Genomic DNA, 24,792 nt, shown 5'->3' on the forward strand with positions numbered 1-24,792 from the left:
GCACGCTTTGGGCTTTCACCCCTTGACCCGTATTAGTATTTGGACTTAGTCTCTGGCTCGATCTCGGACCCGATTTCGGATCGACTTCGGATTCGGTCTCGGACTCGATCTCGGACTCGATCTCGGACCCGATCTCGGACCCGACCTCAGACTTGACCTCAGACTCGGTCTCGGACCCGATTTCGGATCTCGGACTCGGTCTCGAACTCGGTCTCGAACTCGGACTCGAACTCGGTCCCCGAGTCAGTCTCGGACTCGATTCCGGACTCTATCTCGAACTCGATTCCGGACTCTATCTCGAACTCGGTCCTAGAGTCGGTCTTGGACTCGATCCTCGACTTGGTCCCATCCGATGAACTCTTTGTCATTTCGGTCAAGCTTTTGGGGATCCTTTAGCCTACGACATCTCGAGGAGTCGGTTCCTTACAACTCCACCACCCATAGAAGAAGTTCGATGCCCACATCGAACGTCTTGTTTTATCCTACGACTTATTGACCATGTCTCCGGGGGCATCCCCCCACTTAGCGGTGTGCCTAAGTTAGCCTCCCCGGCCATGAGCCCATGACAATGGAATATACGTGTCCCTATACCCCTAACCTCACCACGCCCTAGTATGGGGTCGGGACTTGAACCCAGCCTTGCTTTACTAGGGGGTTGGGACTCGAACCCAACCTCCGTAGAATATGTCTACAGATTCGACATCCCCGCGGGGAGTCGGGCATAGTGCCCTACGCCTGGTTGACCTATCCAACCCATGCTAATTAGCTTACCTTCGGCGCGCCTTCGGGTCCCAACATATGCCACTTGCTCAACTTTGCAAATTGATATTTGTAATTGAATTTTTCATAAATACATAGAGTTCTGCCTTGCAGAAATTCCTCCACTAGATCTCGCACGTTCGCTAGGTTCTCCTCCAATTCCCATGTTGCTTTGCAGTGTGGAAATCCTTTCCACTTCACATGGAACTCTCTCATCGCGCGTCCTTGTCGCTTGCTCTTGCGCGCATTGAGGATGGCCTCGACTTCGTATTCCTCTTCCCCTTGGATAACCTCAGGTAAAGGTCTCACTTGGTCCTTGCGAAGCGGATCCTCAAAGTATGGCTTGAGTAAGTTCACGTGGAACACTGGGTGCATCTTCCCCATCTCTCGAGGAAGTCGGAGTCGGTAAGCCACTTTACCGATTCGTGCCTCAATCTCGTAAGGCCCCGCGAACCTACTTAAGGAACTCAAGATCAATTCATTTACAGGAATACATGCATCTTTACCTTTGGGTCAACTTTCGGCTGATCCCACTTGGTAGTCTGAGGTTCTTCGTGTTCAGCCACACCTTCTCCCCAGCTTGGAACTCTACATCCCGACGCTTCTGGTTCGCGTATTTGGTTTGCCTTTGTTGAGCCCGTTCCAAGGAATCCCTCACTAGATTCCAAATACTGAGTCTTTCCACCGTGAATGCCTCCACTACGGGCAACTCTCCATGATACTCGGCCACGCCGAGTTCCACAGGACCTTCAATAGCTCGCCCATTGATGACTTCCCATGGACTCACCCCGATACTCGAATGTGGTGAGTTGTTATAACACATTTCCGCAAGTCCCAAATGACTTACCCAATCGGTCTGGTCTCCTGAGACATAACATTGCAAATAATCCTCCAGCTGCCTATTCACCCTTTCCGTTTGTCCGTCTGTCTGTGGGTTGATAGGCTGTGCTGAATTTCAACTTGGTGCGATACTGTTCTAGGAGAGTCCTCCAGAACCTACTGGTGAAGATCTTATCTCGATCTGAGATGATCTCTTCCGGTCTTCCCCGCACTCAAACCACTTGTTCGAAGAACAGCTTCGCCACACCTTCCGCATCCACCTCCGTTGTGGTGGGTATGAAATGTGCCATTTTTGAAAATCGGTCCACCACCACGAATATCGCATCAAACCCCTCGCCTGGGGGGGAGTCCCGCGATGAAGTCCATCGTAAGACATTTCCACGGGCGATCTGGAATTGGGATGCTTTGCAACAAGCCCCCACTAGCCTTAGTCACGGCTTTTACCTGCTGACATGTTGGACATGTCTTTACATAGTCTTGGATGTCCTTAGCCATATCTAGCCAATGGTACTTCCTTTTGAGTAAGCCCATCTTCTTGGGCACTCCGCCGTGTCCCGCAAGAGGTCCGTCATGACACTCTTCTAAGGCCACCTTCCTTAGTTCCCCTTCTGGAACATACACCTCGTTTGCTTGTAATAGATGAGTCCGTTGCGTTCCGCATAGCCTGTTTTCTCTTCCGTTGGCAGCTCACCTCTCTGGTGAGCTTCCCGCGCCTCTAGATTCCTCAGCAACACTTCTTGTGCTAGACCATCGTTCTCATATGCTGTCCGCACATCGTCCCAGAAGGTTGCTGTTGCGCTGGATATTGCCAACCTCAAGCTCACTTTTCGACTTAGCGCATCCGCCACGATGTTGCTCTTCCCAGGCTTGTACAGATACTCGCAATCAAACTCAGCCAAGGCATTGGCCCACCGACCTTGTTTCCCTCTTAGGTCGGGCTGTGACAAGAAGTGTTTCGTTGCCACATTGTCCGTGTAAACCTTGAAGTGTCTCCCAAGGTAGTGTCGCCACTCCTTGAACGCCTTGACCACCGCAAACAATTCCTTCTCGTGGGCAGGCCACTTCCGTTGAGCCTTGTCCAGCTTCTTCGAGAAGAATGCTACCGGATGGTTGTCTTGCTTCAAAACTGCGCCCAACGCAAAGTCCGAAGCATTCGTTTCTACCTCAAAGTCCTTACCAAAGTCTAGTAATGCCAATATGGGAGCCTTCCTCAACTTCCCTTTGAGGTGGACGAATGCCGCCTCGCATTCCGCTATCCACACCATCTTCCCTTTTCCTGTTTGGTCCGTTAAGGGCAGGGCTACTCTCGAATAGTGTCTGATAAACTTTCGATAGTAGTTGCATAGCCCCAGGAATGCCCTCAACTCGTGTACATTGGATGGTCGCTCCCATTCCTGGATCGCTTGGACCTTCTCCGGGTCCACCTTGAGCCCGTCCTGGCCCACCACATGCCCAAGAAACTTTACCTCTTGTTGAGCAAAGTCACATTTGCTCTTTTTAGCATACAGTTTGTGTTCCCTTAGTTTCTCAAACACCTTCGCCAAGTGTTCGGCATGCTCCTCTAGCGTCTCGCTATAGATCAGGATGTCGTCGATATAGACGACCACGAAGTGATCCAGATAGGGTACAAAGATGTGGTTCATTAGCGCCGAAAACGTTGCTGGCGCATTACATAGCCCGAAGGGCATCACCAGAAACTCAAAGCTCCCATACCTTGTTCGACAGGTTGTCTTCTCGACATCTTCCTCGGCTACCCTGATTTGGTAGTATCCTGACCTTAGGTCAATCCTCGAGAAGTATTTTGCCTTTCCCAACCTATCGAACAGGTCCTCAATCCTTGGCAAAGGGTACTTGTTCTTCTTTGTATACTTGTTGAGCAACCGGTAGTCTATGCACATGCGCATAGATCCATCTTTCTTTTTTACAAATAACACCGGCGCCCCATACGGCAACTTGTTCAACCTAACATACCCTTTGTCCACCAACTCCTCTAGTTGGCACTTGAGCTCCTTGAGTTCTTTTTCGTTCAAACGATAAGGGGGACGAACCACTGCCTCAGCACCCTCGACCAGCTCAATCTTATGTTCTATCAGTCGTGCTGGGGGTAGCCCCGCCGGTAGCTCCTCCAGCATGGTATCCTAGAATTGGTCCAACACCCGCTGGATCACTAAAGGTACTTCTTCCATTCCTGTCTTTTTGTCACTCTTCACCGAGAGTAAGCACAAAAAGGCCGCCTTAGTTCCTTTAGTGAGTTGTCCTCTCGTGGACACCAGGTTTAAGCAGGAATCTTTGGCTTTGCTTTGCCCTACCTTTAGATCTTAGGCCTCCACCCTAGATCTTCTTCCTTGGGCATTCGCCAGTACCACAAGGTTTCTACCTTGTCCATGTAGGGCTACCACGAATCGATTGAACCAGTCCATTCCGAAGATCACATCAAATCCCGCCATGTCCAACACGGTGAAATCCATGTCCACCTTCCAAGTCCCCACTTCGACTCTCACTTGTCGAAGTACCTCATCGGTGCTTTGGCTACCTTGAACAAACTCTATAGTCCTTGGTTCTCCTAGCCGCTGCACCGTTAGTCCGGCTTGCCGGACTATGTCTGCAGCCACAAAATTATCCGAAGCACCCGTGTCAATAAGGATTTTAACAAAGCTACCTCCAAGCTTCCCTCGGAGGGCTAGTAGATGTCGCGAACGACTCTCTACCAAAGTTGCTTGTGTAATGAGTAACTTTGAGTTAGGGACTGGATCACATACCTCCGTTTGGACTTCACCCAACTTGATGGCCATATTGGCTCTGGCCTTCTTCGGGTAGGGACATTCCCTCGAGAAGTGTCCCGCTTCACCGCAATTGTAGCATATGTTGTTTCCCACGCTGCTATACGACTTGACCTTCTTATCCATGGGTTTGTCTCTTTTCGCTTGACTCCCCCACGTACTCGCTTGCTGGCCACCGGATCTGCCTTTCCGAGACCCTGAGGACTCATTCTTAGAGAAACTCTTCTTGAATTTCCCTCTGCTAAACGTTCCCCTTGGTTTGGCCCCTTTGCTAAACGTGGATCCCGACCCCGTCGTGTTCCCCTTTCGCAGGTTATCATTGAAATGCACCTTGATGGCCGCATCCAACGCTTCCTTGTAGTTGGTCGGGTTCCACCGCATTATTTCGCCGCGAGCCCAGGTTTGCAAACTTGATATGAAGGTATGGAACGCATCCATATCCCCCATGTCCGTGACAAGTATCCTCTTTGCCATAAACCCATTCACATACTCCTGAATGGTTCCGGTCTGCTTCAGCCTACTCAGCTCGTCCCTTAGATGCAGAGTAGCATTCGGAGGAACGTAAGTTGCACGGATCCTCGCCTTCATCATTTCCCAAGTGGCCACCGGTCCTTCGTTGGCCTCTGTCGTTCTCCATCAAGACTTGGCATTATCTGCCAAGTATGGTTTTGCACATGGGACCTTCTCCAAGCTCGGTAATCGCAACGCTCGGAAGTAGTCCTCCATATCGTAAAACCAATCCTCCACCACCTTATAGTCGTTCACTCCCTTGAAGACCAGTGGGGACTTTGGTTTGTACTTGGGAACTGCCTGAGGGACTGATTCCACTTCGGTCTGTTCGACCTTGTCTGGTTTTGCCTCAGTCCCTGCCAAAGGGTCCGCACCTTTTGCGCTGCCAGCATCCGCAGTCTTTCACTTTTTCTTCCGCTTCTCGTCATGCTTTAGCTTGCGTACGAGAGTCTCTAGCAGGGCATTGGTCTGTGTCAATTGTCCTTCTAGAACATCCAATCGAGCCTTGGACGACCGAACCTCACCACTAGACTCCTGTTTGGAAGTTGCCTCACTGGAGTCCTCCTCATGCAAGGATTCCTCATCTATAGCCTCCTGTTCGACCGGAGGCTCTAGCTCTGGAGGAGGTTCCGTCTCTGCCTGGGTTCGCTTACGTCCTGCCCTTGCCATCTCCCAGCAATCCGCCTCTATCCTTCGCTAGAACTGAGGAAGAGGCTCCGATACCAAATTGTAAGCCACAAATTTTTCCTTTCCAATTTGCCAGCTTACCTCGTCTATCCGACCAACTCTGCCTTGGCTTGTGCTGAGTTCCCTCGCCAAGGTTCCTACCTATGGTACCAGCTCCTACTTGGTCCTACTTGGTTTCAGCTACTTACTGCACAAGCAACGAAGTGTTAGCCATCCATCTACGGATTCCCAAATCTCTCCCAATCCCCCTCCCCGGGTTAGACTGGACTTAAGGTTCGGCTACACTCCCCGCAGGCACAAATAGCCAAGCACACCAAGCCTCCAGATTCCTAACACCCCTTGGTACCACAAGACTTGATCATGGGACCCTCTAAATCCCAAGTCTTGGGTGCAGCACTTGCTTCGGGACGTCAGGGCGAAACACCGTGGCCTAACGGCCCGGTATGGGTACCTCTACCCCCCCACTTCCATCCCGAAGGGAAGGCCCAAGCCCCTAGGAAGGGCGAGGACCAATGAGCCACAAGGTACTCAAGTGGGGCACCACCCCACCTGAGCCGGGAGCACCGCAATCGGTTTCCCTTTCGGGAGTGGGAGCTGCTCTTGAGCACTTCCCTGGGTGGCCCCTTCGGCACCACTCAGGCCCATGCTCACTCCCACCCAAGGCCCCTCGGCCCCAGTCTCAACCTCAAGTCAGTTTGGAAGCACTACTGGAGAGTTCCTTCAAGACTGGTTCCTGGACCTCACTATCCCTACTATACTTTTGGAACCCCCTGCAGCCCACCCCCCCCCCCCCCCCCCCCCCGTCCTGGGAGACGCACGCTTTGGGCTTTCACCCCTTGACCCATATTACTATTTGGACTTAGTCTCTGGCTCAATCTCGGACCCGATTTCAGATCCGACTTCAGATTCGGTCTCGGACTCGATCTCGGACTCGATCTCGGACCCGATCTCAGACGCAACCTCGGACTCGACTTCAGACTCGGTCTCGGACCGATTTCGGATCTCAGACTCCGTCTCGAACTCGGTCTCGAACTCGGACTCGAACTCGGTCCCCGAGTCGGTCTTGGACTCGATTCCGGACTCTATCTCGAACTCGGTCCTAGAGTCGGTCTTGGACTCGATCCTCGACTTGGTCCCATCCGATGAACTCTTTGTCATTTCGGTCAAGCTTTTGGGGATCCTTTAGCCTACGACATCTCGGGGAGTCGGTTCCTTACACTTGCGTGCCTGTCTTTGTTCTACATCCAGCTGAGGTCTAAGCCCAAGTTTCATTCCATGCTAACTGGTGGAGTACCCATGTCCTTGCGTTAGGCCACCGATATGCCAAAATAGCGCCAAATTCCATTTGGCTCTATTTTGCATGTTGGTCCTGGCATTGGGATGCTGGATACTCTAGGATTGTTCCAAGTCACTCCAAGCTCATGTCCCTTCACTCCTTGGGCTGTATGCTCAGGAGTTGCTCCCCAGACTAGTTCCATCACTCCTTGGCTCCATGCTTGGGAGTTTATCACTGTTCCTTCGTTTAGTGGCCCAAGGCCTTGAACCTTAGGTTTCACACCACTGTCCTTTGGACATGTGGCATATGACATGTGGCATGTGTCATGTGGCATAAAGAGGGTTTAGGTTCCACTTCATAGTGTTATCTTATGGTAAATCACCATAGGATATAGGGTAAAAACCACATATGCTACATCCTCACACTAAGATTTAACATTATATGCTAAATATGGTTTGCACATAGGACTTTTTTTGAGTTTGGTAACTATAACAATGAAAGTAATCCTCCATATCATAGAACCAATCCTCCAAATTTTTAGTTATTCACTCTCTTGAAGATTGGTGAATGCTTTGGTTTGTACTTGGGAATTGTTTATAGGACCAACTCCATCTTGATTTACTTAACTTTTTTGGTTCAACCTTAGTACCCACTAAGGGGTTTATACCTTTTGCATTGTCTGTATCTACAATCTTTTACCTCTCATCATGCTTTGATGAGTGCCTTTAACAAAGCATTGGTATAAATTTGTTATGATTTAGAGCACTACAATCTTGATTGTAGTGCTCTCAACTTATGTGGAATGGTGCTTAACTTGAGTATCATAATGCTCATTAGTCCTTGCCTTTTCTTAGGAGTTTAAGCCTTTTTTTTATGATGGAGTTGTGGAGTTAAAATATCTATACTTGGGGTTGGTCCCAAATTGATTTAGAGAGTCTCATAAATAAGTTTTGTTGTATCAAGGAATATTAAAAATATTTTAGGCCATATGTGTTTGGTTATTTGTACTAGCGGGGAGTGTGGTTCAATTAACATAGAGAGGGGGATTTGAAGAGAATTGGCAATCTATTGTAACCAATCAAAGATAATAACTCAAGAGATGGTTCATAAATGTTCAAATATAAAGGGAAAGGGCCCATGAACAATAATGCATTTTTTTTCAAATTGGTTAAAGGTAACTTTATATATTTAGGATATTTAAGACTGTTTAGTGGTAACTATAACAATGAAAATAATCCTCCATATCATAGAATTAGTCCTCCACATTTTTAGTTATTCACTCTCTTGAAGATTGGTGAATGCTTTGGTTTGTACTTGGGAATTGTTTATAGGACCAATTCCATCTTGATTTACTCAACTTTTTTGGTTCAACCTTAGTACCCACTAAGGGGTTTATTCATTCTGCATTGTTTGTATCTACAATCTTTTACTTCTCATCATGCTTTGATGAGTGTCTTTAGCAAAGCATTGGTATAAACCATTTGTCATTTTAAAGTGTCCAATTAAGCCTTAGACAACTAAACTTTATCACTAAATTCATATTTAAAAATCTCCTCACTAGAACCTTCCTCATGCAAAAGGCATAAACCCCTTAGTGGGTACTAAGGTTGAACCAAAAAAGTTGAGTAAATCAAGGTGGAGTTGGTCCTATAAACAATTCTCAAGTACAAACCAAAGCATTCACCTATCTTCAAGAGAGTGAATAACTAAAAATTTGGAGGATTAATTTTATGATATGGAGGATTACTTTCATTGTTATAGTTACCAAACTAAAAAAAAGTCTGATGTGCAAACCATATTTAGCATATAATAAGGTGTCACCCACCCTTGGAAGTTGTAAACAGTCTATTGGTTGGGAGTTGTTTTTAAGTATTACTCTAAGGGGCCTCATTAACACTTCTTAAATCCATGCTCACTCCCACCCAAAGTTACTCCCAACCTTAGTACAATTCAAAAACACCACTAAAGTTTTCCTTTAACTTAAATCCTTAACCTCACTCTTCTTATTATACTTTTGGAACCCCACCACCCCTCCCCCCCTTGAGAGATGATCACTTTAAGCTTTCACCCCATGACATATATTAGTATTTGGATTTGGTCTTGAACTTGATCTTGCACTCAATTTTATTCAACAAACTCTTTACTATTTTAATTGTGATTTCAAAGGATCCTTTAGATTATGACACTTAGAGAGTTTATTCCTTACATCCATACAACTCTAGTAATGTGGGGTGGTGTAAATAAATCTTCTAGAGGAAGCAAAAAAAAGAAAATTTTATTTTGGACATATGCCATTGAAGTTATTAGAGCTAAAGAAGGCAAGTGGTGGAACTTATAAGAATATCCTTGTAATTGATGCAAATATTAAAGTTATTATTGCTATTAGGAGTGAAGTTAATGTATGGCAAACAATTTGTAATGATAGTTTTGGAGGGGAGGTATACTTGGAGGTGAATCTAAGGTGGGTAGCCTAACAAAATTATGCAAGCTTTTAAAATATATGAAAAAACTAAAACATGTGTATTTAAATTGTTGTAATACACATGTGTGACTCACAAAGTAATATTTGCATATGCCCATGAGCTTGTGAGCCCATATGTTATGGAGTATAAATCCCATAATAACAGTAGATCTTACTATGTATTAAATTTAGATCTTATTATGGAATCAAACTAGGTTACACTACATTAGGAGCCATCTGAGTCCATGAAGATATGTTCTTGAAAGCTGGTAAGCAAAATTCTATCAAATTCTCCTTGAAAGAGAACAAGTGTTATTCCTTAAAATTGGTGAGGACCAAAACTCCTAAAATAGGCAGATCATTCCTAAATCTAGAGAAAGAAAAAACTCAATATGTAAGAAAGTTCAGCAACATACACCTACAAACTTACTTGATCTTTCAAAGAAATGTGAATGGTCTCTTCAACCAATTCTCAACTTTGTTGGGCACAATGCATGGCTTCTTCTTTGTCTACTACTTATGCTAAGAGTGGAAAGCTAAAGCTTTAGCATCCCTTGCTTCCTTATTTCATACTCCTTCCTTTTTTCATCTCTTTTCCTTGGTCTCTCTCTCTTGATAGGGTGAGATTGGTGTTGTTGGTGGAATTTGGATTACTCAAAGAATTAGAACTGGGATTCCTCTTGAAGCTTGAGCCAAATAAAAAAGGATGATAGTGGTGGAGGAGGAGCATAATTCCTATAGTGCAGTTTATTATGGCAAGGCTGATGATGATGCCCTCCCCCTCCATCATAACTCAAGCTCACAAGTGAAATCCCAAGCTAGCTTGCAAATCTCCCCAACTTTGTGATCCTAGACATCACCATTCATCTTGACAAGCTGTTGCATGACATATGATGCAATCAGTTTATGTCTCCATTGACCCAAAATCTTGACGAGCCAAGAAAAACAAAAATCATCCATTGATTGGTTATCACAATATCTTGCACTTTCTTGTATATACAAAGCTCCATGATTGTGGATTTAATCAAATTACTCAAAAAAGAAAAAAAAGGAGATGATATGTTGCACAAATGGCATGAAGTGTCTATGCACTTGACATGTTCCATGTAATATTATAATGTATGTTTAGATTGCTTATATAGCAATCTAAAGTGACTGGGTGATTGGGTGTATAATATTTTTATGTGCAAACTCAAAAAATAAAAATCCAGTGTAAATATATAATGTTCCCACATGCAATTACATATTTATTGCCACAGCTAATGTTGGTTCAACATAAAATCAATGAATTATAATCATTGATGCAATTGCCAGATTTAGGTACTTGCAATGCTAAAGTTTTTTTTATGAGAATTTCTCATGCTCTGGGACATTATTAATTGTAACTATAATACAGTAAACCAGACATTTGAGTTGCTTATTAGCACTGGACACGTCACCGAACATATGGAGGACATCTTCCTAGATCTCCAAAGGAGAGGAGAGTCGGAGATAGAACCAAAAATTTCTCAACAACTTTGTTTCTTATTTGGCTACGTGAAAGGAGAACAAATGCATCAGGCTTCTCGATTTTTCTTCCTCCGCCCAACGGTGTGGAGCAGCCACCGTGCCTGCTTCACCTCTTGCGATTGCAGAGTGACGGGTCAGAACTCGAAAGAAGGGAGAGTTTCCTCGTCACTTCCGCCAAAGTTCACTCTCTTCGTTTCCAAATCGTCGTCCGCGATCAAGCAATCTGCGTGTTGTACCCAGGTCATCGACTCTACAACGTCATTCTGGCCGCATTCTCGCCGGTACTCCATAGTTAAGCTCGATATGTCATGGTCTTGAACAATAGAGAGAGGCACGCTCTACACAACCGGAGCAAGTTAGAGAGACTCCTGCTTTACTTAAGAAACTCAGATCACCTCCAGCATCCATCCGATGTATTTTACGTTGTTCATGGTTCATGTCCAAATCTCCATGCCTTGGGCTGCAAATGCAAAGATGATACTTTAGAAAAGCGCAGGAAAGAAAAAGGAAAGTGAGCTACTCATTGTCAAACCCGAGCGGGCAAACTGTGTAGTGCCATCGACCTTGGGAGATAGAATGGAGTTATTTCCTCCCGGACGTCGTTGGGCATCTTAGAAAGCCTCCTCGTCGTCTGATTCATCACCACCCGGGTGCTGCAAGATGAATGCTTTCATCACAATCAAATCTCACAGCACACCTTGTTGCTCTGGCCAAAATCTGGCCCGACTTGTAGTCTCGCATGAGGCGCATGCCATTTTTACCCGCCACCCAAGTATCTATCTCAGCGCATCGCCCCTACAAAGATCCACAAAGATCGTCACAAAGTTTGGGACAGAAAAAGAAATTCAAAAGAAGAAAGTGAGCATACCATGAAGCATTGGACATGCACTCCCGACACCACCCATGGTGCCGGATCATTGCATGCGTTGCTCCAAATCCATCTCCAGCAAGCCTGGACATCCAGACGTGGTTTAACGCAACCTCCTGGAAAACCATCACTAGAAACTTTGTGATCACTTTTCCAGAGCTTAAGAAGAGCTGTGAGAGAGCTCACTCACCTGGAAATGGTTCATGAGTGGAGGCCATCTTGTCCACCCCGAGGTCTGGCGATAGACTGCCTTAGAGATTCCAGCGCCAGACTGTAAGGCCGAGGCGATACCACCAGGAGTGCTGCTATGGCTGCCAGCACCTTGTTGAGCGAGGAAGCGCCCCCTCGGCCGGGATTTCTTCAGCTTGGAATGTCATCTTGACTGGTAAACAATGTAAGGCCCCGTCACTGCAACCGGTCGTTGCACATTCTTTGTCACAATAGCACCTGTTGATCCATCATTCTTCAAGGGATCCAGGTGGCTCTACGAAGTGATACTGACCGTGGTACACCGGAGCAGGAAAACGAAAAGCGAACTGTCCATAGAGCTGACCATCGGCGTAAAACGGAGCTGGGGGGAGTACTGGCTGTATGGCTGCGAAGCATAGCCATTACTTCGAACAAGGCTCTCGGGTTTGTTGATTTCGTGGCCTGCAAGCAAAAGCACACACAATTGCCCAAGGAAAAACAAAGTAGATTTCCTGACAAACTTACCGGATCTAGCCCATTAAGACCAACGTAACGAGGATACTCCTCCCAGTCCGTCGTCTCTGGATATATCAAAGAGAGGAAACGATCAAAGCGCATTTTGTACCAAAAAACATGATGAGAAGTTCCGATATTTTTTCACTTGTAAGTTCATGACACCACCAATACCATAACACATGAAAACACATTTGAGAGCCTGGATAAGAAACGTAAAACACTCGTTAGGGGAGAAAAAGCCTCAGGGTCAGGAGTATGAACTCCAAAAAAATAATAAACGACCGATGGCACTCACGTCAGCGAGCCGAGCCGTATCCCACACTGACACAGAAATCTCTGTGACTTCTTCTTGACAAGGTTAATTGACTCGGTGGAGATGGAAATGGCGCAGGAACTGCTGGACGGACCGCTGCACGAAATCAACAAAACCAGTAAGTATAATTTCCACTTCAACAGCCATCAGTGCAAGTACCTGCAAAGCCAATGCTCGGTAGTCGAAGAATACGTGCGGCTTTGGCAGAGCTGCTCCGAACTTAAGCCACTTCCCCTGGCCATACAGGAGCTCGGTTGTATGCTGAACAGAGCCTTGCAGCTTCTCAAGCAGTGCCAAGACGAGACATGGCTATACCATGCTGCAGTCCGGCTCACTGATTCCAGAGCCTTTGCGGAGATCTGCTTGTGTCTGGGTAGATTGACGGCCTTGGTCAATGCTCACATGATTCATTGTGCCACGGATATTAGGAGCCCGGGTGTGCAGTACCTCATGGCCATGCCTTCCAAGCGCAAGCACATAGAGAACCTGCGTTCAGCGATGGAGGACCTGAGTCCCTGCACATCAAGAGATAGAAAGGAGCTCTTCATGAGAGCAAATTCCATCACAGAAACTGACAACAGGTATGTTCTGGCACAGTACCTTGTTAACAAGCTGATGTCAAGCAGAGGAGGAGCCGTTGCCACCATTCAGGCCCTCGAACTGAAAACTTTGATAGGTTCGGGTGCATTTGGTTCTGTGTACAAGGCTGAATGGCTGGGGGCACCAGTTGCTGTGAAAGAGTTTAGAAGCGGTGATGCTTCATTCGACAAGGAGGTGAACATCCTGAAAGAACTTATTTTAGAACCGCACCCGAGCGTGCTCCAGATGATAGGATACTATCAGAAGGATGAGAAGGCTTACCTTGTCATGGAGCTGATGGAAAGGGACCTGACCAGTGTTATAAGGAAGGCTGAAGGCTCGCTGCAACTTTTAACTTCTGTAGACATTATGCTCCAGATCGCAAGCGGCATGAGCTACCTCCATCAAAGGAATGTGGTTCACCGAGACCTCAAGCCTTCGAATGTCCTCGTTAAGACATTAAAGAACCATGCCTGCAACACTTGTTTCGACGCGAGGTTAACAGACTTCGGAGTCTCAAAGTCGAACTTTATAAGCTTTGCACCGGACTTGTCTTACCAAAGGGGGACGATCCAATACATGGCTCCAGAGATGCTGAGGGGCCAGAAGTACTCCAGAGAAGTCGACGTATACAGCTTCGGAATTACTTGCTTCCAGATCCTGACTGGAACGCTGCCATTTCAGGACGATGGCAAGCAGCTGGTGGCAGATAAACTGGTCGAGGCGATCGAAGATGGAAATAGGCCTGACCTTCCAACAGGCTGTCCACTGGAGCTGGTTGTTCTCCTCAACAGGTGCTGGAACAGGAATCCGAAAGATAGACCAACCTTCGAACAGATATCCAGGATGCTGTGGTCGCTAAAGGAAAGGTTGCTTGGTGGGTACAACCTCCAATCCAGCTTCACAGGCAGTGATATGTCCAGTTGCAAAGCTGCCGAAGAGCTGACACTCGCTGCAGGAGATATGATCTGCCAGATTTCTGTTGCTGCTCCGTTCAGAAATTTTCACCAGTGCCACTTCTTGCAGTCGAGGTGCAAGCAGATTTTCAGCTACCGGGAATTTCCAACTAAGCTGGGACTTCGCACATGGTTTGCCGTTCAGATAAAACTGGTGACTACCTTGAGAACTGCGTTGTCGCTGATAGAGTCTTACAGTGAAGATAGGTGGTTGCATATGGCAGTGCTGAACGAGCATAACCCGTGGGCATTCAGAAAAGCTCTTGACGATATCAACAGATGTGAAACCACACTGAGAGCCATAAACCCTGGTAACCACAGCGATAACATAATGACGTTCCCTGCTGTTCCTGAGCAATATGTGGAAGATGATAAAAAGAGACTGGCAGAAAGCATTAAAGGCTTACTTGATGCATCGGACGAGGCGACAGTTAAGTTGGCAAAATATTTAGTTCAAAAGTCAGCTGCTGATTCAGTTTTTCCGTGCATCAGTCCAGAGGAAATCGTACTGCTCGATTTTGTAGGAATGTCAAACCATGGGACGATGTTTAGAGGAAGATGGCTAGACGTACCTGTGATGGTAAAAGCCCTTGGAACAGGAAATGAAGCTGAAAAGCTCCTGAAGGAGCTTGACAAAGGGCACGCAGAACTTAGAAACAGGCCCCATCCAAATGTAACGCAAGTTTTCGGCTACACAAGGCACGGGGAAAACCTGTTCGTGGTGACCGAGCGGGTCTCTGGAGGCCACTTCCGAGTGACAAAGTTCCCTCTTGTATTGACCATCGAGATCCTGCTTCAAGTTGCTCAAGGCGTGGCCTACTTGCATGAACATAACTGCGAGCTCTCGGACTTGAATACGCTGCTGGTGGAATTTGAGAAAGGCCACTTCGACGAATTCACCGGTGGCATCACTGTCAAAGTTTCAGCTCGGTCCAACTTCAGAAAACGAGATGGACAAAATAGCTTGAGTACTCTGGCTGGAAGGTTGAAGTATCCGTTTCACTTCCCCCATGCACCAGCGGCGGACTTCAGGAAGACCGATGCGTACAACTTTGGTATAGCCTGCGTAGGAATGATCACCGGGCAAACCATCGGGGAAGAAATACTGCTCTCTGGAAAACTACCGCAACTCTCTCACGATTGCACGGGAATCAAGGCTGTAATAGAGAAATGCCTGAGTTCGCAGCCTCCTGCCTTCCATCAAATCGTGGAACTCCTGCAATCAGCTCAACTTAGAATGGAGTTTCCACCTACAAGCGACATAGACTACCGACGGATGCTTCTGAACTCCAGGGCTCAAATTGGACTCAAGCTCGACATAACGGGAGACGCAGTAATTGGTGGCAAGCTTATTGCTGTTGGAAACGTAGACAATGTGGGTAACAGGCTCTACCAGTGGATCCGTCAGCACAAAGATGGAACTATAGAGCGGTTGCGGCCATTTCTTGTGACGGAGTTGAACTCTGGGACACTGGAGTATGATCTAACAGCCGACGACTTCAACAAGGCAATCTCACTCACTTGCGTGGATATGAACGAAAAGATCGAAGTTTCCGGCAGAGAAACCACGAACAGTCGATGGGTTTCCTATAGTGACACTATGAAGCGGGCGCTAAAGATAATATGGGGAGCTGGCGAGGCCAAATTCAAGGTTTTGCAGCTAAGGGAAGAAGAAGGGAGCAAGAAGAGCTACCTGGTGATTAGAAGGCCGCATTGCATGGTGGAGTGGAAGCGCTACTACTTGAAAAGGATGGAGATCAAGATCGCATTCATCTCCCCGAGGGCCGGCATCAAAATATCCGAGGAGAATCTGCAAATCTGCCAGCTGATCGACAACGGCGGCATGGAAGCCTGCAAGATCCGATTCAAGAACGCGTTCGAGAGAGATTTGGCAGTGCTTACCTTCCGGCATTTCTTGCGCAGCGCCTGTGAGAAGGGGAAGCGCTCGGGACGCCGATGAAATCGATGAAATATGCTAGGAAATCGCTGGAAATGCACGCCAATAGATCAGAGGCAAGTATAGAAATTTTGCGATGCGCAGCTGCGATAAAAGAAAGCGCTCGTGATTTCTTGCTGGAAATCAGAGTAAGAATGAAGAACCCTATAAATTGGAACGCTAGAAGACAAAGTCAAGTGAGCAAAAGAAAAACTCTGGCCTATGCAGGTCTCGAACCTGCGACCTTCGCGTTATTAGCACGACGCTCTAACCAACTGAGCTAATAGGCCACCATGTTTGGCGAGTGAGAGCTTTCGTTCCAGTATTTTCAACGTAAAGGTTGGATTTTTATCAGGTTTTTTCATATTTCCCGCCTTGGGGAAGCTATGGCGCCATGTTTCGTGATCCCACAGAGCGGCGGCCTTGAGGAGCTCGAGAAAGATTGCGGTGAGGAAGATTTTCTCGTCGTCCAGCGCGATTTCTCGACGGCCGATGGCGAGGAGCTCGCCAAAGGTGAGATTTTGGTGTGTCCATCGCTAGGGTATCTTGATCACGGTTGTCTCGTAGAGGTCGCGTTCCAGCTCGGTGACAATGAGGTCACCTGCATTGAGGAGCAAGCGATTTTCGATCAGCTGTTTGCCATTGTCAAGTAAGATCTTTCCGGAAAGAATGCGCCTTGATCCGGGCTCGATTTGCAGGAATTTCCCCTCTTTGCAGCCCTCAACAAAGAGACTGATTATCGAAAGCCTTTGCTCGAATTTTACACTCCTTATCGCAAGCATCGCGTCGTTGAAGCGTGAAGATGCGGAGAGTGATCCAGCACTTTTGTGTCAGCAAATCCACTCCCAGCAAAACGCTCTCAAATTATACTCGTTTTTTCTTCAACAAATCTATACTCTCGAGGAGGCGCCTTGCTCAGACTCGCAGAAGACTAAAGCATCGACTAAGGTAGAACATTTCTTTCTTTTATCCCTGGTTCTATCCTTTTTGCCTTTTATGTGTTCTAGAGCAAGCAGCCTCGTAAGAAAAATCCAACTTTGTCTTGGAAGTGGGAAGACTTTCGAGCTCGGATAGTATCATCAGTCACGCGTGTTTTGGAGGCGGACTTACAACTTCTCTATGGCATGGCACGGCCTGAGAATGGGCTTCTTAACTTCCTTGCAAAGTAAGCCTTATTTCTACAGCTTTCTACGCACTTGGTTGATGTTTGCTTCTCAGGTTCGGGCTGAAGCTACTCGAAAATCCAACCGTCATGAAGGACAAAGAAGCAAAAGACGAAGTTTGCAAGTTTCTAGCAACGTGTGCTGTCAAGTATGATTACCACGAGCAACTCTTGCCTTCCTTGATCGACTTGCTACACAAATGCGAACATGTCCCGATCCCGTTAGCAGATCTGGTGACTGTCTCGGATAAATCATATGGCGACAACACTCTGGCAGTGGGGATTCTGAGGGAAATCGGCATGACAGGCCAAGCAGAGTATAACCGGTTACCTACAGTAGCAGACAATGTGAAGCTTTTCCTCGTGGAGCTGGCGGACAGGTTACCCAAAGTGTTGGCCGCCAACCTCAGCGTTCTTATGCCGCACTTTGGAGGGGAGTCGTACAAAATAAGGAACGCTCTTGTTACGGTGCTGGGAAGGCTTGTGGTGAAGGCTTTCGGAGACAATGACAGCAACTTAAGCGAAGATATCAGGCTCCGGAACAAACAGGCCATGCTCGACGTTCTAATAGAACGAACCCGTGACACGAATGCTTTTACGCGGGCTTGTGTGCTGCAGACATGGGGTTACCTGTGCGAGCAGAATTCCCTGTCAATCAGCCTCTGGAATCAGGTTGTGGACATTGCCGCTGGTCGTCTACATGATAAAGCAGTTCTTGTGAGGAAAAACGCTCTTCAACTCCTCACAACTTTACTGGAGTACAATCCGTTTGGACCTATGCTCAAGACTGGCCGTTTTGAAGCGACTCTCGAGATCTACAAGCTACAGTTGGAGAAAATGACTCAAGGAAGTGGAACTTCCGGGGAAACGGAAACGGAAACTGCAAGGTTTAAGCCACAAGAGGAGGCTGCCAACGATAACGAGACGCAAGACACCGCTACATTTGAGTCTCAAGGTCCCCCTGAGACGCAAAAGCGCTGCGATATTGGAAGTCTTGAGCAAACCAGAGCTCTCGTGGCCTCGCTGGAGTCTGCGTTGCATTTTTCTAGAACGATGGCGTCAACTATACCAGTTATATCTCAACTCTTCTCGTCTTCCGCGATTTTTGACGTTCAGCAAAGTATTCAGTTTCTTACAAAGTGCCATAAGTTCAGCATTGATGGAGCGGAAGAATGTATGCGGAAGATGCTGCCTCTGGTAAGAAGCTTACTTGTAGTAGTACCTCAACTGAATTGCTATTGCTACTTTGGTCAGGTTTTCTCTCAGGAAAGGAGCATATATGAAGCTGTGGAGGGTGCCTTTGTCGTGACGTATATAAAGAAAAGTCCGCAAGAGACTGCCTCTAATCTCCTCCAGCTAGTTCTTGAAGCCCCAGTCGGGCATCTGACGTCCATCGAGGCTCTTTTGATTAGTCTCGTGAAAAAGAGGGAAATTCCTGCTGGCACGGTATTTTTCTGTTCAAGTTCCTCTTCGTTTGTTTTTACTTTGTTTCGTACACAGGAGCCAGCGTTATGGGATATTTTTACGTTCAACTCTGTTGGTGTAACACCGGAGCAATGCCGATGTGCTTTGTCCTTGTTCTGTATGATAGCGAAAGCATCTCCAAAGGTGTTTAGCTCTCGTATACAGAACGTGGTGGACATTGGTTTTGGACGATGGGCCAAGCAAGAAAGTTTACTGGCACGATTCGCCTGTCTCGCCCTTCAACGCCTCTCGATCGAGGACAAGCAGCAGCTTCAACCTGGCCACAAAGTTTTCAGCATACTTGCCAGCTTAATCTCCGATCAACTTCTACCCGATGAGATCTGGTACTCGGCAGCAGAACAGGCTATAAGCGCGATATATGCCATTCATCCCGTTCCAGAGGCGTTTATGTCAGCTCTAATGCTGAAGTTCTTAGATGCTGCTCTTCAAAAAACCGATGAAGGACTGGACTCGAGCTTATTAAGCAGGTTTCTGTTTGCCACGGGGCACGTCGCGCTAAAGCATCTGGTTTACATCGAGTCATGCGTCAGAGGCATACGAAAACAAAAATGTGACAAAGAAAGAGAAGCAGCAGCTGTTGATGCTAATGCGGCAGAAGATGGAGTTTCATCTTCCAAGGTATCTTTCCTTCTCTTTTTCTTGATCTAACTGACCACCTTTTCTAGGACGAAGGCATTAATGCAGAACTGGGAGTCGCTGCTGCAGAAGACGTCAAGCTTGATTATCTTCTGGAAAAGGCGGAACGTGAAATCGTCTCTGGCTCAGAAACTAGAAAGCTCCTTATTGGTAGCATTTCTCCTCTGGTTTCCAAGCTTTGTAAGAACTCCACTGTTTTGCAAAAGGTACGATATTTTTTGTTTCTTTCTTTCTGATACGCTATTTCCTTCCACAGTTTCCTCAGCTCCGGTCATCAGTAGTTCTATGTCTGTGTAAACTTATGGCAGTAGATTCCAACTACTGGTAAGCATTCGTTCGATTCTTTCCATTTATCATAAAGGAGAAGAACGTTCCAGTGACGCAAACCTGCAATTGTTATTTACTCTTGCTCAAAATTCCCCCGAGGATGCGATTCGCTCGAACTGTATTATTTCTCTTGGAGATATTGCATTTCGGTTTCCAAACTTACTGGAACCATGGACGGAAAATATATACGCCCGGCTGCACGACAGATCCGACTACGTGCGCAAGAATGCTGTGCTTGTCATCTCTCACCTGGTTCTAAATGATATGATGAAGGTTTGTTCGTGGTAGAGGCAGCTGTTCGGTATTTACATCGATCGTCACTTACAGGTTAAGGGACATATTAGCGAAATGGCTATCAGAACTCAGGATGAGAACAGTCGAATTTCAGAGCTTGCAAAACTTTTCTTCAGCGAGCTATCAAAACGAGGTAGCTCTTGTCTGAACAGTATAGCAGCTACTAATTCATGTTGCAGGGACAAGTCCAATTTACAATTTTCTCCCGGATATCCTTAGCCGTTTGTCATGCTCTACTAACATCAGTGGAGATACCTTTCGTAATATCATGCAGTTCCTCTTAGACTTCATAAAGAAGGTAACAAATCAAATTCCACCACCAGTGTCATAATCTCAATTTGCGTTAACTTTGTCAGGATCGGCAAATTGAAGGCTTAATTGAGAAGCTGTGCAACAGATTCGTTGGAACATCTGGTAAGCTTGAAATCGTAACTGCACTTTACGTGATAAAGCTCTGTTTTAGATCGAGCACAGTGGCAAGCGATTGCTTACTGCCTTTCTCAGCTGACTTTTACTGACAAGGCAATGAAAAGGTTGATCGACTTGTTTAAACAGTTTGCCAATGCTTTGGTCGACGAGCAGGTCCTGGATTCTTTCAAAACCATATGCAGCAAGGTAGGAACAACGAGTTACGAGTCAAGTTCTAATATTTTCGTTCATGATTTTGATATGTAGGCTAAGAAGCTGGCTAAGCAGGATTATCGACAGCTCCTGGAAGAGTTTGAGCTCAAGATAACTGCATGCCACGAACAAAAGAGAGAAGAGGAGGTTGCAGCGATGGAAGCCCAGCACGTCGCAGACAACGGCATACGGTGTGAGTCGAATGGAGCTTTCAAAAACGATGAAGAGCAGGCATCTAGCACTGTGAGCTCAAACGGAAGCACGTCGGGAGAAGACGAGGAAGTTTGCCCGAGGACTCCTGTTGCCTCAAGCGTCAAGGTACTCTTTCTCTTCGAAAATCCTGGAACTTCGCCTTGCAATTGTTGCTCAGCCTGGGAGCGTGGATGGAGACGATTACAGCAGTGGAAGCGAACACCGGTCTCATGTTTCGACTAACTCGGTAAGTTTCAGCTGACCGACATAGATTTTTTTATATGAAGTCACTTGGAAATTTTTCCACAGCGTGAAAGTTCTGGTGGTAGCATGAATGGAGACGACTCCAGCACAAAATGCAAACACCGCTCTCGTGTTTCAACGAGGTCCAAAGTCACGGTAAGCATTTAACCTCGCTTGCGTATGCTTGACATGGTGTTAAACTCCCAGGGACGAAAGGGATCGATCGATTCTAATGCCATGGTAGATTACTTCCATTTTTTCTCGATTCATAACAATCCTGACGCTGTTTTTCAGCTTGAAAACTCCGAGAGATCTCCGGTTTCGATCGATTCGTATGCAAAGGTGAGCTTTTTCGGCCTTTCTTCTCTCAATTGCAAAACAATCGACTGTTCATCTCAGCGTGAAAACTCCGAGAGCTTGGACGGAGGACACACAGACGAAGAAGAAGAAAGTACGTGTACGGATGGAGGAACGGTGAGCGATTCTGAGGAAGAGTAAGCTCAACCGTCCATCAGCACGGACATTATGCCAAGTGCTGTGTGTAATCAACATAGGTTTTGGTTTATTTGGATTCCCAGCGAAACCGCGCCGCCAGGTGGGGAAGAGATGCTCGGCGGGAGGATTGGGGATGATCTCATCGCCGCTGCGCTGATGCTCCATTCTCACCAGATCCTCTGAGGCTGGGCGCTGGCTGCATTCAACGCTACTCCATCTTAGGGTTTGTGCCGCGATCAGCATCGATTCCTCTGCCGACTGCATCACCTGGTCGAATGGCGGAGGCAGAGATCGAAGAGCTGCTAGATTTCGATGGCTCGGACTACGAATTTGGATCCGATGAAGGAGCCGGCGAGGAGGAGGATGTAGATTATCGTGTAGTTGGGGAGGATGCCAGTATGGGGCAGGACGATGCAGCAGATCCGGTGGAAGGGCAGGCCGCGAGCATGGATTCTCTCGAAATATCGGGGTCTGTAGAACCGCAGAGAGAGCCGGATCGTGCTATCGAAAGAGGGGGAAGAATGCCAGAGTCCAGGAGTACTAGGCATTCTTCAAAGACTGATCTGGAGGACGGCGAGTTCTTCGACATGGCTCCCATGGTGATCATTCTTATTCGCCTTTATTTCATAGCTACTAGTCCTTTTGGTTTAATCTTTTTTTCTCCAGTCCAGTCTCTATCTTAGCTTCGTCGGCATTGCTTCTTGAAGAGTTTTCTAGCGGCGCCTCCTTCCCTGCATTAACATCTGCTTTTCCTTTTTTTTTACTCTCTCATTTTTCTCTTCCTTTTTTTACGTACGCTTTACATCGTTTTCTTTTCTTTTTGTTCTTTTTTCCTTTCCAACTATTCATGAAGAACTCGCTCGAATGATGCTCGAAAGGTCCTCTCTAGCATCCAGCTATATAGTGTTTTATCTTGAGAGTCGAGTTTCACAAAGTTGGAGTTTGGTTTACATTTTCAAGGTGAATAGCAAGAAGCAAGCTGAACACGGCGTGGTGAAGGATGGTAAACTTTCAAGGAAGCAACACTCCAACGAGACCATGGTATATTTTTTTAGTTTCCTTGTTTTTGCCTGCGCAGTAGTCATAGTGTTTTATCTAGTGCTGACTGCAGCAACTAATGGGGTAGAATAGATAGAGCTAGAGCCTTCGAGCTAGAACTTATGTGTGTGGGCTTGCCAATGCGGGAAACAGCGAGCCTTATCAGATCGTGAGGCAGAGAGAAACACGGGCTCCCGGCAAGACAGGAAACGACGACGGGATCATGACTACGAAAGGCACCTGTACAGCAGCCCCCGGAGCCGAAAGCAACCTCACGAGAGATATACGGGAAGATATGATCGGCCCCATGGGGGGTAAGAAACTGCAGTTTTGATTTGTCCGCTGTTAACTTATCTCGTTTGGAAATAGTGACAGACGATACGATCGCGTTGGAGACTTTCCCGATTCTAGGATCCGAGGTACTATATTTTGGTGTTTCCAGCTCGTGTTGATATTGTCCTTGCAGGACCCCCGTTTTACCGCCCCAATTATTCTCCCGGAATCATGGGTCCTGGAAGACCCGACATGAACCATGTTCGTGCATGTACTGCCGGTTTAGAAATCTTCTCGCCCGTAAGTCCAGTTTGTTTCAGTTTCATGCTGAAATGTGTCTTACTTCTTGTACTTACACCAGGCCCAGTTGCAAGAACTCTTAAACCAGGAACACATGCTACGATCTCAGCAAATGCTGCATTTGGCAAGGCTTGGTATCCGACCTCCTCCTGGCCAACCAATGTACCCTTTAATGGGTCCTAATGATTTTCGGCCTCCGTTCCAGCCTATGGGATCCGACATAACTTCTCGGATGAACTTCATGGGGGGACCTCTCGGAGTCCAAGGCCCCCGATCGTGTTTTCCTCCAACGGGACGCGGCCCAGGCATCCTCGGTGGTGCTGGTTTCCCAAGACCTCCTAGGAATGAGGCGTTGGCTCTTGGTTCCGGGAGGGTCCAACCGCGTCCGAGCACAGCCAATGCACAAGTTGAGAATGGAAAGTACCCTGCCAGAAGTGTTCCGTCAACAAAGCATGAACAAGATTCGCCTCGGAGGAACGACAGGGACCGGGAGCCAGAGTCAAGATCCAAAAGAACAGCGAGCACTTTTGACGCAAGGTTGGAACGCGACAACAGGGAGAAGTGTAGCAAAGGAAGCGATCCCGCGGGAAACTTAATCCATCTTGGCGGGCCCGTCCAGAAAAGCAGGTTCTTGTTTTCCTGCTAGCGTATCGTTTCCTGCAATCACTTAGTGTTGTTTTTACCAGGGTCTTGACAGTCGGTGGCTTGCTCGAGAACACGCCAATGTCGACTGTCGCTGACGCGTTTGAAAAACAAGGCAAGATTCTTGTAAGTTCTTTTTCGCTTCTCCATTTCCAGCACGCTGGCCTAAACTCGGTTTCTCTGCTTTTTCTCTAGGATTTCCGAAAGAATCAAACCGGCGACGTTTTCACGATAACTTTCTCGAGTGTACAAGAGGCCGTGTCTGCCAAAAGGCACCTGCACAGGTATGATTCATCCTTTGATTGCACAGTGTGAATGTGACGACACACACCAGGTGCTAAAGTCATCTTTCATACCCATCAATGCAGGTCTATGCTCGCAGGGCGACAGATTACTGTAGAGTATGCAGTGGTGTGATGAAAGAGCGAAGGAATCGCGGCGGAGGAAAGAGCTCTCTCTCTCTCTCTCCCTTTCTCTCCCGGCGGATTGTGTTTATCCCAGACGGCCACTCTCTGGGAAGACAACCGGGTATGTTTCTATCAAGCAATCAATCAGCTTGTCATCAAACTCTATAGCTTTTCTTCTTGCGCAGGAAAGAAAGCTAAGATGAAGAAGAGAAAAGAAAGAGGCGGGCATGTCCGAATTTGGTCAACACGTCAACACGCTAGACTACCACCTTTTCTTCTTTTGCTCATGAGCGAATTAGGTCAACACGTTAATATGCCACCTTTTTCTCCGTTCAAAGCTAATGATGGTCTCTCATTCAACACGGCATTGGTCTCTGCTTTTAGTTTCTCTACGTCAAAACAAACGAATCATCAACCATAACAAACACAGTATAAACAGATCAACAGATTCATCCCACAATGCATGCATGATCAGCGAGCCTGGTAAAAAGTAACCAG

The 24,792-nt window shown here is 46.9% G+C and overlaps 4 protein-coding genes and 1 non-coding gene across 11 annotated transcripts; 3 read left to right on the forward strand and 2 right to left on the reverse strand.

Annotated features, from left to right (window-relative positions):
- Nucleotides 1-10,805: 10,805 nt before the first annotated feature.
- LOC9634313 (palmitoyl-acyl carrier protein thioesterase, chloroplastic) lies at nt 10,806-13,682 on the reverse strand. 3 transcript variants are annotated; one of them, XM_024670634.1, is made up of 12 exons: nt 13,570-13,682; nt 13,309-13,491; nt 12,868-13,223; nt 12,691-12,804; nt 12,405-12,594; nt 12,193-12,341; nt 11,881-12,137; nt 11,691-11,806; nt 11,520-11,617; nt 11,386-11,475; nt 11,218-11,282; nt 10,806-11,160 (listed from the first exon to the last, which is right to left on the reverse strand). In XM_024670634.1, exons 7-12 carry the CDS (start codon nt 11,906-11,908, stop codon nt 11,129-11,131), a joined length of 429 nt encoding a protein of 142 aa, XP_024526402.1. In that variant the 5' UTR covers nt 11,909-12,137; nt 12,193-12,341; nt 12,405-12,594; nt 12,691-12,804; nt 12,868-13,223; nt 13,309-13,491; nt 13,570-13,682; the 3' UTR covers nt 10,806-11,128. The 3 variants fall into 3 exon arrangements, with proteins under 3 accessions (XP_024526402.1, XP_024526405.1, XP_024526404.1); XM_024670637.1 differs by having other exon boundaries at nt 12,868-13,250; XM_024670636.1 differs by having other exon boundaries at nt 12,405-12,804.
- On the forward strand, nt 12,772-16,203 carry LOC112344895. The gene has a single exon (XM_024670437.1). The coding sequence runs from the start codon at nt 12,772-12,774 to the stop codon at nt 16,201-16,203; it is 3,432 nt and encodes a 1,143-aa protein (XP_024526205.1).
- Nucleotides 16,204-16,395: 192 nt separating this feature from the next.
- Nucleotides 16,396-16,469, reverse strand: TRNAI-AAU. Its single transcript has one exon. It is a non-coding gene; the product is annotated as a tRNA-Ile (tRNA).
- Nucleotides 16,470-16,559: 90 nt separating this feature from the next.
- On the forward strand, nt 16,560-21,702 carry LOC112340430 (condensin complex subunit 1-like). 2 transcript variants are annotated; one of them, XM_024670404.1, is made up of 20 exons: nt 16,560-16,692; nt 16,747-16,828; nt 16,878-17,127; nt 17,187-17,344; nt 17,398-18,538; nt 18,596-18,787; nt 18,842-19,444; nt 19,492-19,668; nt 19,719-19,786; nt 19,840-20,062; nt 20,117-20,216; nt 20,263-20,381; nt 20,440-20,497; nt 20,547-20,698; nt 20,759-21,022; nt 21,075-21,143; nt 21,206-21,295; nt 21,347-21,379; nt 21,434-21,481; nt 21,539-21,702. In XM_024670404.1, exons 1-20 carry the CDS (start codon nt 16,566-16,568, stop codon nt 21,635-21,637), a joined length of 4,053 nt encoding a protein of 1,350 aa, XP_024526172.1. In that variant the 5' UTR covers nt 16,560-16,565; the 3' UTR covers nt 21,638-21,702. The 2 variants fall into 2 exon arrangements, with proteins under 2 accessions (XP_024526172.1, XP_024526170.1); XM_024670402.1 differs by having other exon boundaries at nt 21,347-21,481.
- Nucleotides 21,699-24,661, forward strand: LOC9634314. 4 transcript variants are annotated; one of them, XR_002991855.1, is made up of 10 exons: nt 21,699-22,233; nt 22,595-22,675; nt 22,826-22,986; nt 23,048-23,091; nt 23,139-23,245; nt 23,307-23,872; nt 23,932-24,013; nt 24,083-24,171; nt 24,256-24,415; nt 24,480-24,661. XR_002991855.1 is itself a non-coding variant. In XM_024670405.1 (9 exons), the coding sequence occupies exons 1-9, from the start codon at nt 21,910-21,912 to the stop codon at nt 24,302-24,304; spliced, it is 1,509 nt and encodes a 502-aa protein (XP_024526173.1). In that variant the 5' UTR covers nt 21,700-21,909; the 3' UTR covers nt 24,305-24,416. The 4 variants fall into 4 exon arrangements, 1 of the variants encoding a protein (XP_024526173.1); XR_002991854.1 differs by having other exon boundaries at nt 21,700-22,233; nt 23,042-23,091; XR_002991856.1 differs by lacking the exon at nt 22,595-22,675 and having other exon boundaries at nt 21,700-22,233; nt 23,042-23,091.
- Nucleotides 24,662-24,792: the final 131 nt, after the last annotated feature.

This window comes from Selaginella moellendorffii, unplaced genomic scaffold (assembly GCF_000143415.4).
Source record: "Selaginella moellendorffii unplaced genomic scaffold, v1.0 SELMOscaffold_6, whole genome shotgun sequence".
NCBI lineage: Eukaryota > Viridiplantae > Streptophyta > Lycopodiopsida > Selaginellales > Selaginellaceae > Selaginella > Selaginella moellendorffii.

What these genes read in the sequence shown, in the direction of transcription:
- LOC9634314 (XM_024670405.1), top strand. Translation starts at nt 21,910, where the DNA reads ATGGCGGAGGCAGAGATCGAAGAGCTGCTAGATTTCGATGGCTCGGAC. An exon ending in TCCCGATTCTAGGATCCGAG is followed by an intron (nt 23,092 to 23,138) that starts GTACTATATTTT and finishes TTGTCCTTGCAG; the next exon opens with GACCCCCGTTTTACCGCCCC. An exon ending in GGGCCCGTCCAGAAAAGCAG is followed by an intron (nt 23,873 to 23,931) that starts GTTCTTGTTTTC and finishes TGTTTTTACCAG; the next exon opens with GGTCTTGACAGTCGGTGGCT.
- LOC112344895 (XM_024670437.1), top strand. Translation starts at nt 12,772, where the DNA reads ATGGAAATGGCGCAGGAACTGCTGGACGGACCGCTGCACGAAATCAAC.
- LOC9634313 (XM_024670634.1), bottom strand. Translation starts at nt 11,908, where the DNA reads ATGGCCTCCACTCATGAACCATTTCCAG. An exon ending in TGCATGTCCAATGCTTCATG is followed by an intron (nt 11,618 to 11,690) that starts GTATGCTCACTT and finishes GGATCTTTGTAG; the next exon opens with GGGCGATGCGCTGAGATAGA. An exon ending in ACATCGGATGGATGCTGGAG is followed by an intron (nt 11,161 to 11,217) that starts GTGATCTGAGTT and finishes CCGGTTGTGTAG; the next exon opens with AGCGTGCCTCTCTCTATTGT.
- LOC112340430 (XM_024670402.1), top strand. Translation starts at nt 16,566, where the DNA reads ATGGCGCCATGTTTCGTGATCCCACAGAGCGGCGGCCTTGAGGAGCTC. An exon ending in GCAGTAGATTCCAACTACTG is followed by an intron (nt 19,787 to 19,839) that starts GTAAGCATTCGT and finishes AGAACGTTCCAG; the next exon opens with TGACGCAAACCTGCAATTGT. An exon ending in TCAAAACCATATGCAGCAAG is followed by an intron (nt 20,699 to 20,758) that starts GTAGGAACAACG and finishes TTTGATATGTAG; the next exon opens with GCTAAGAAGCTGGCTAAGCA.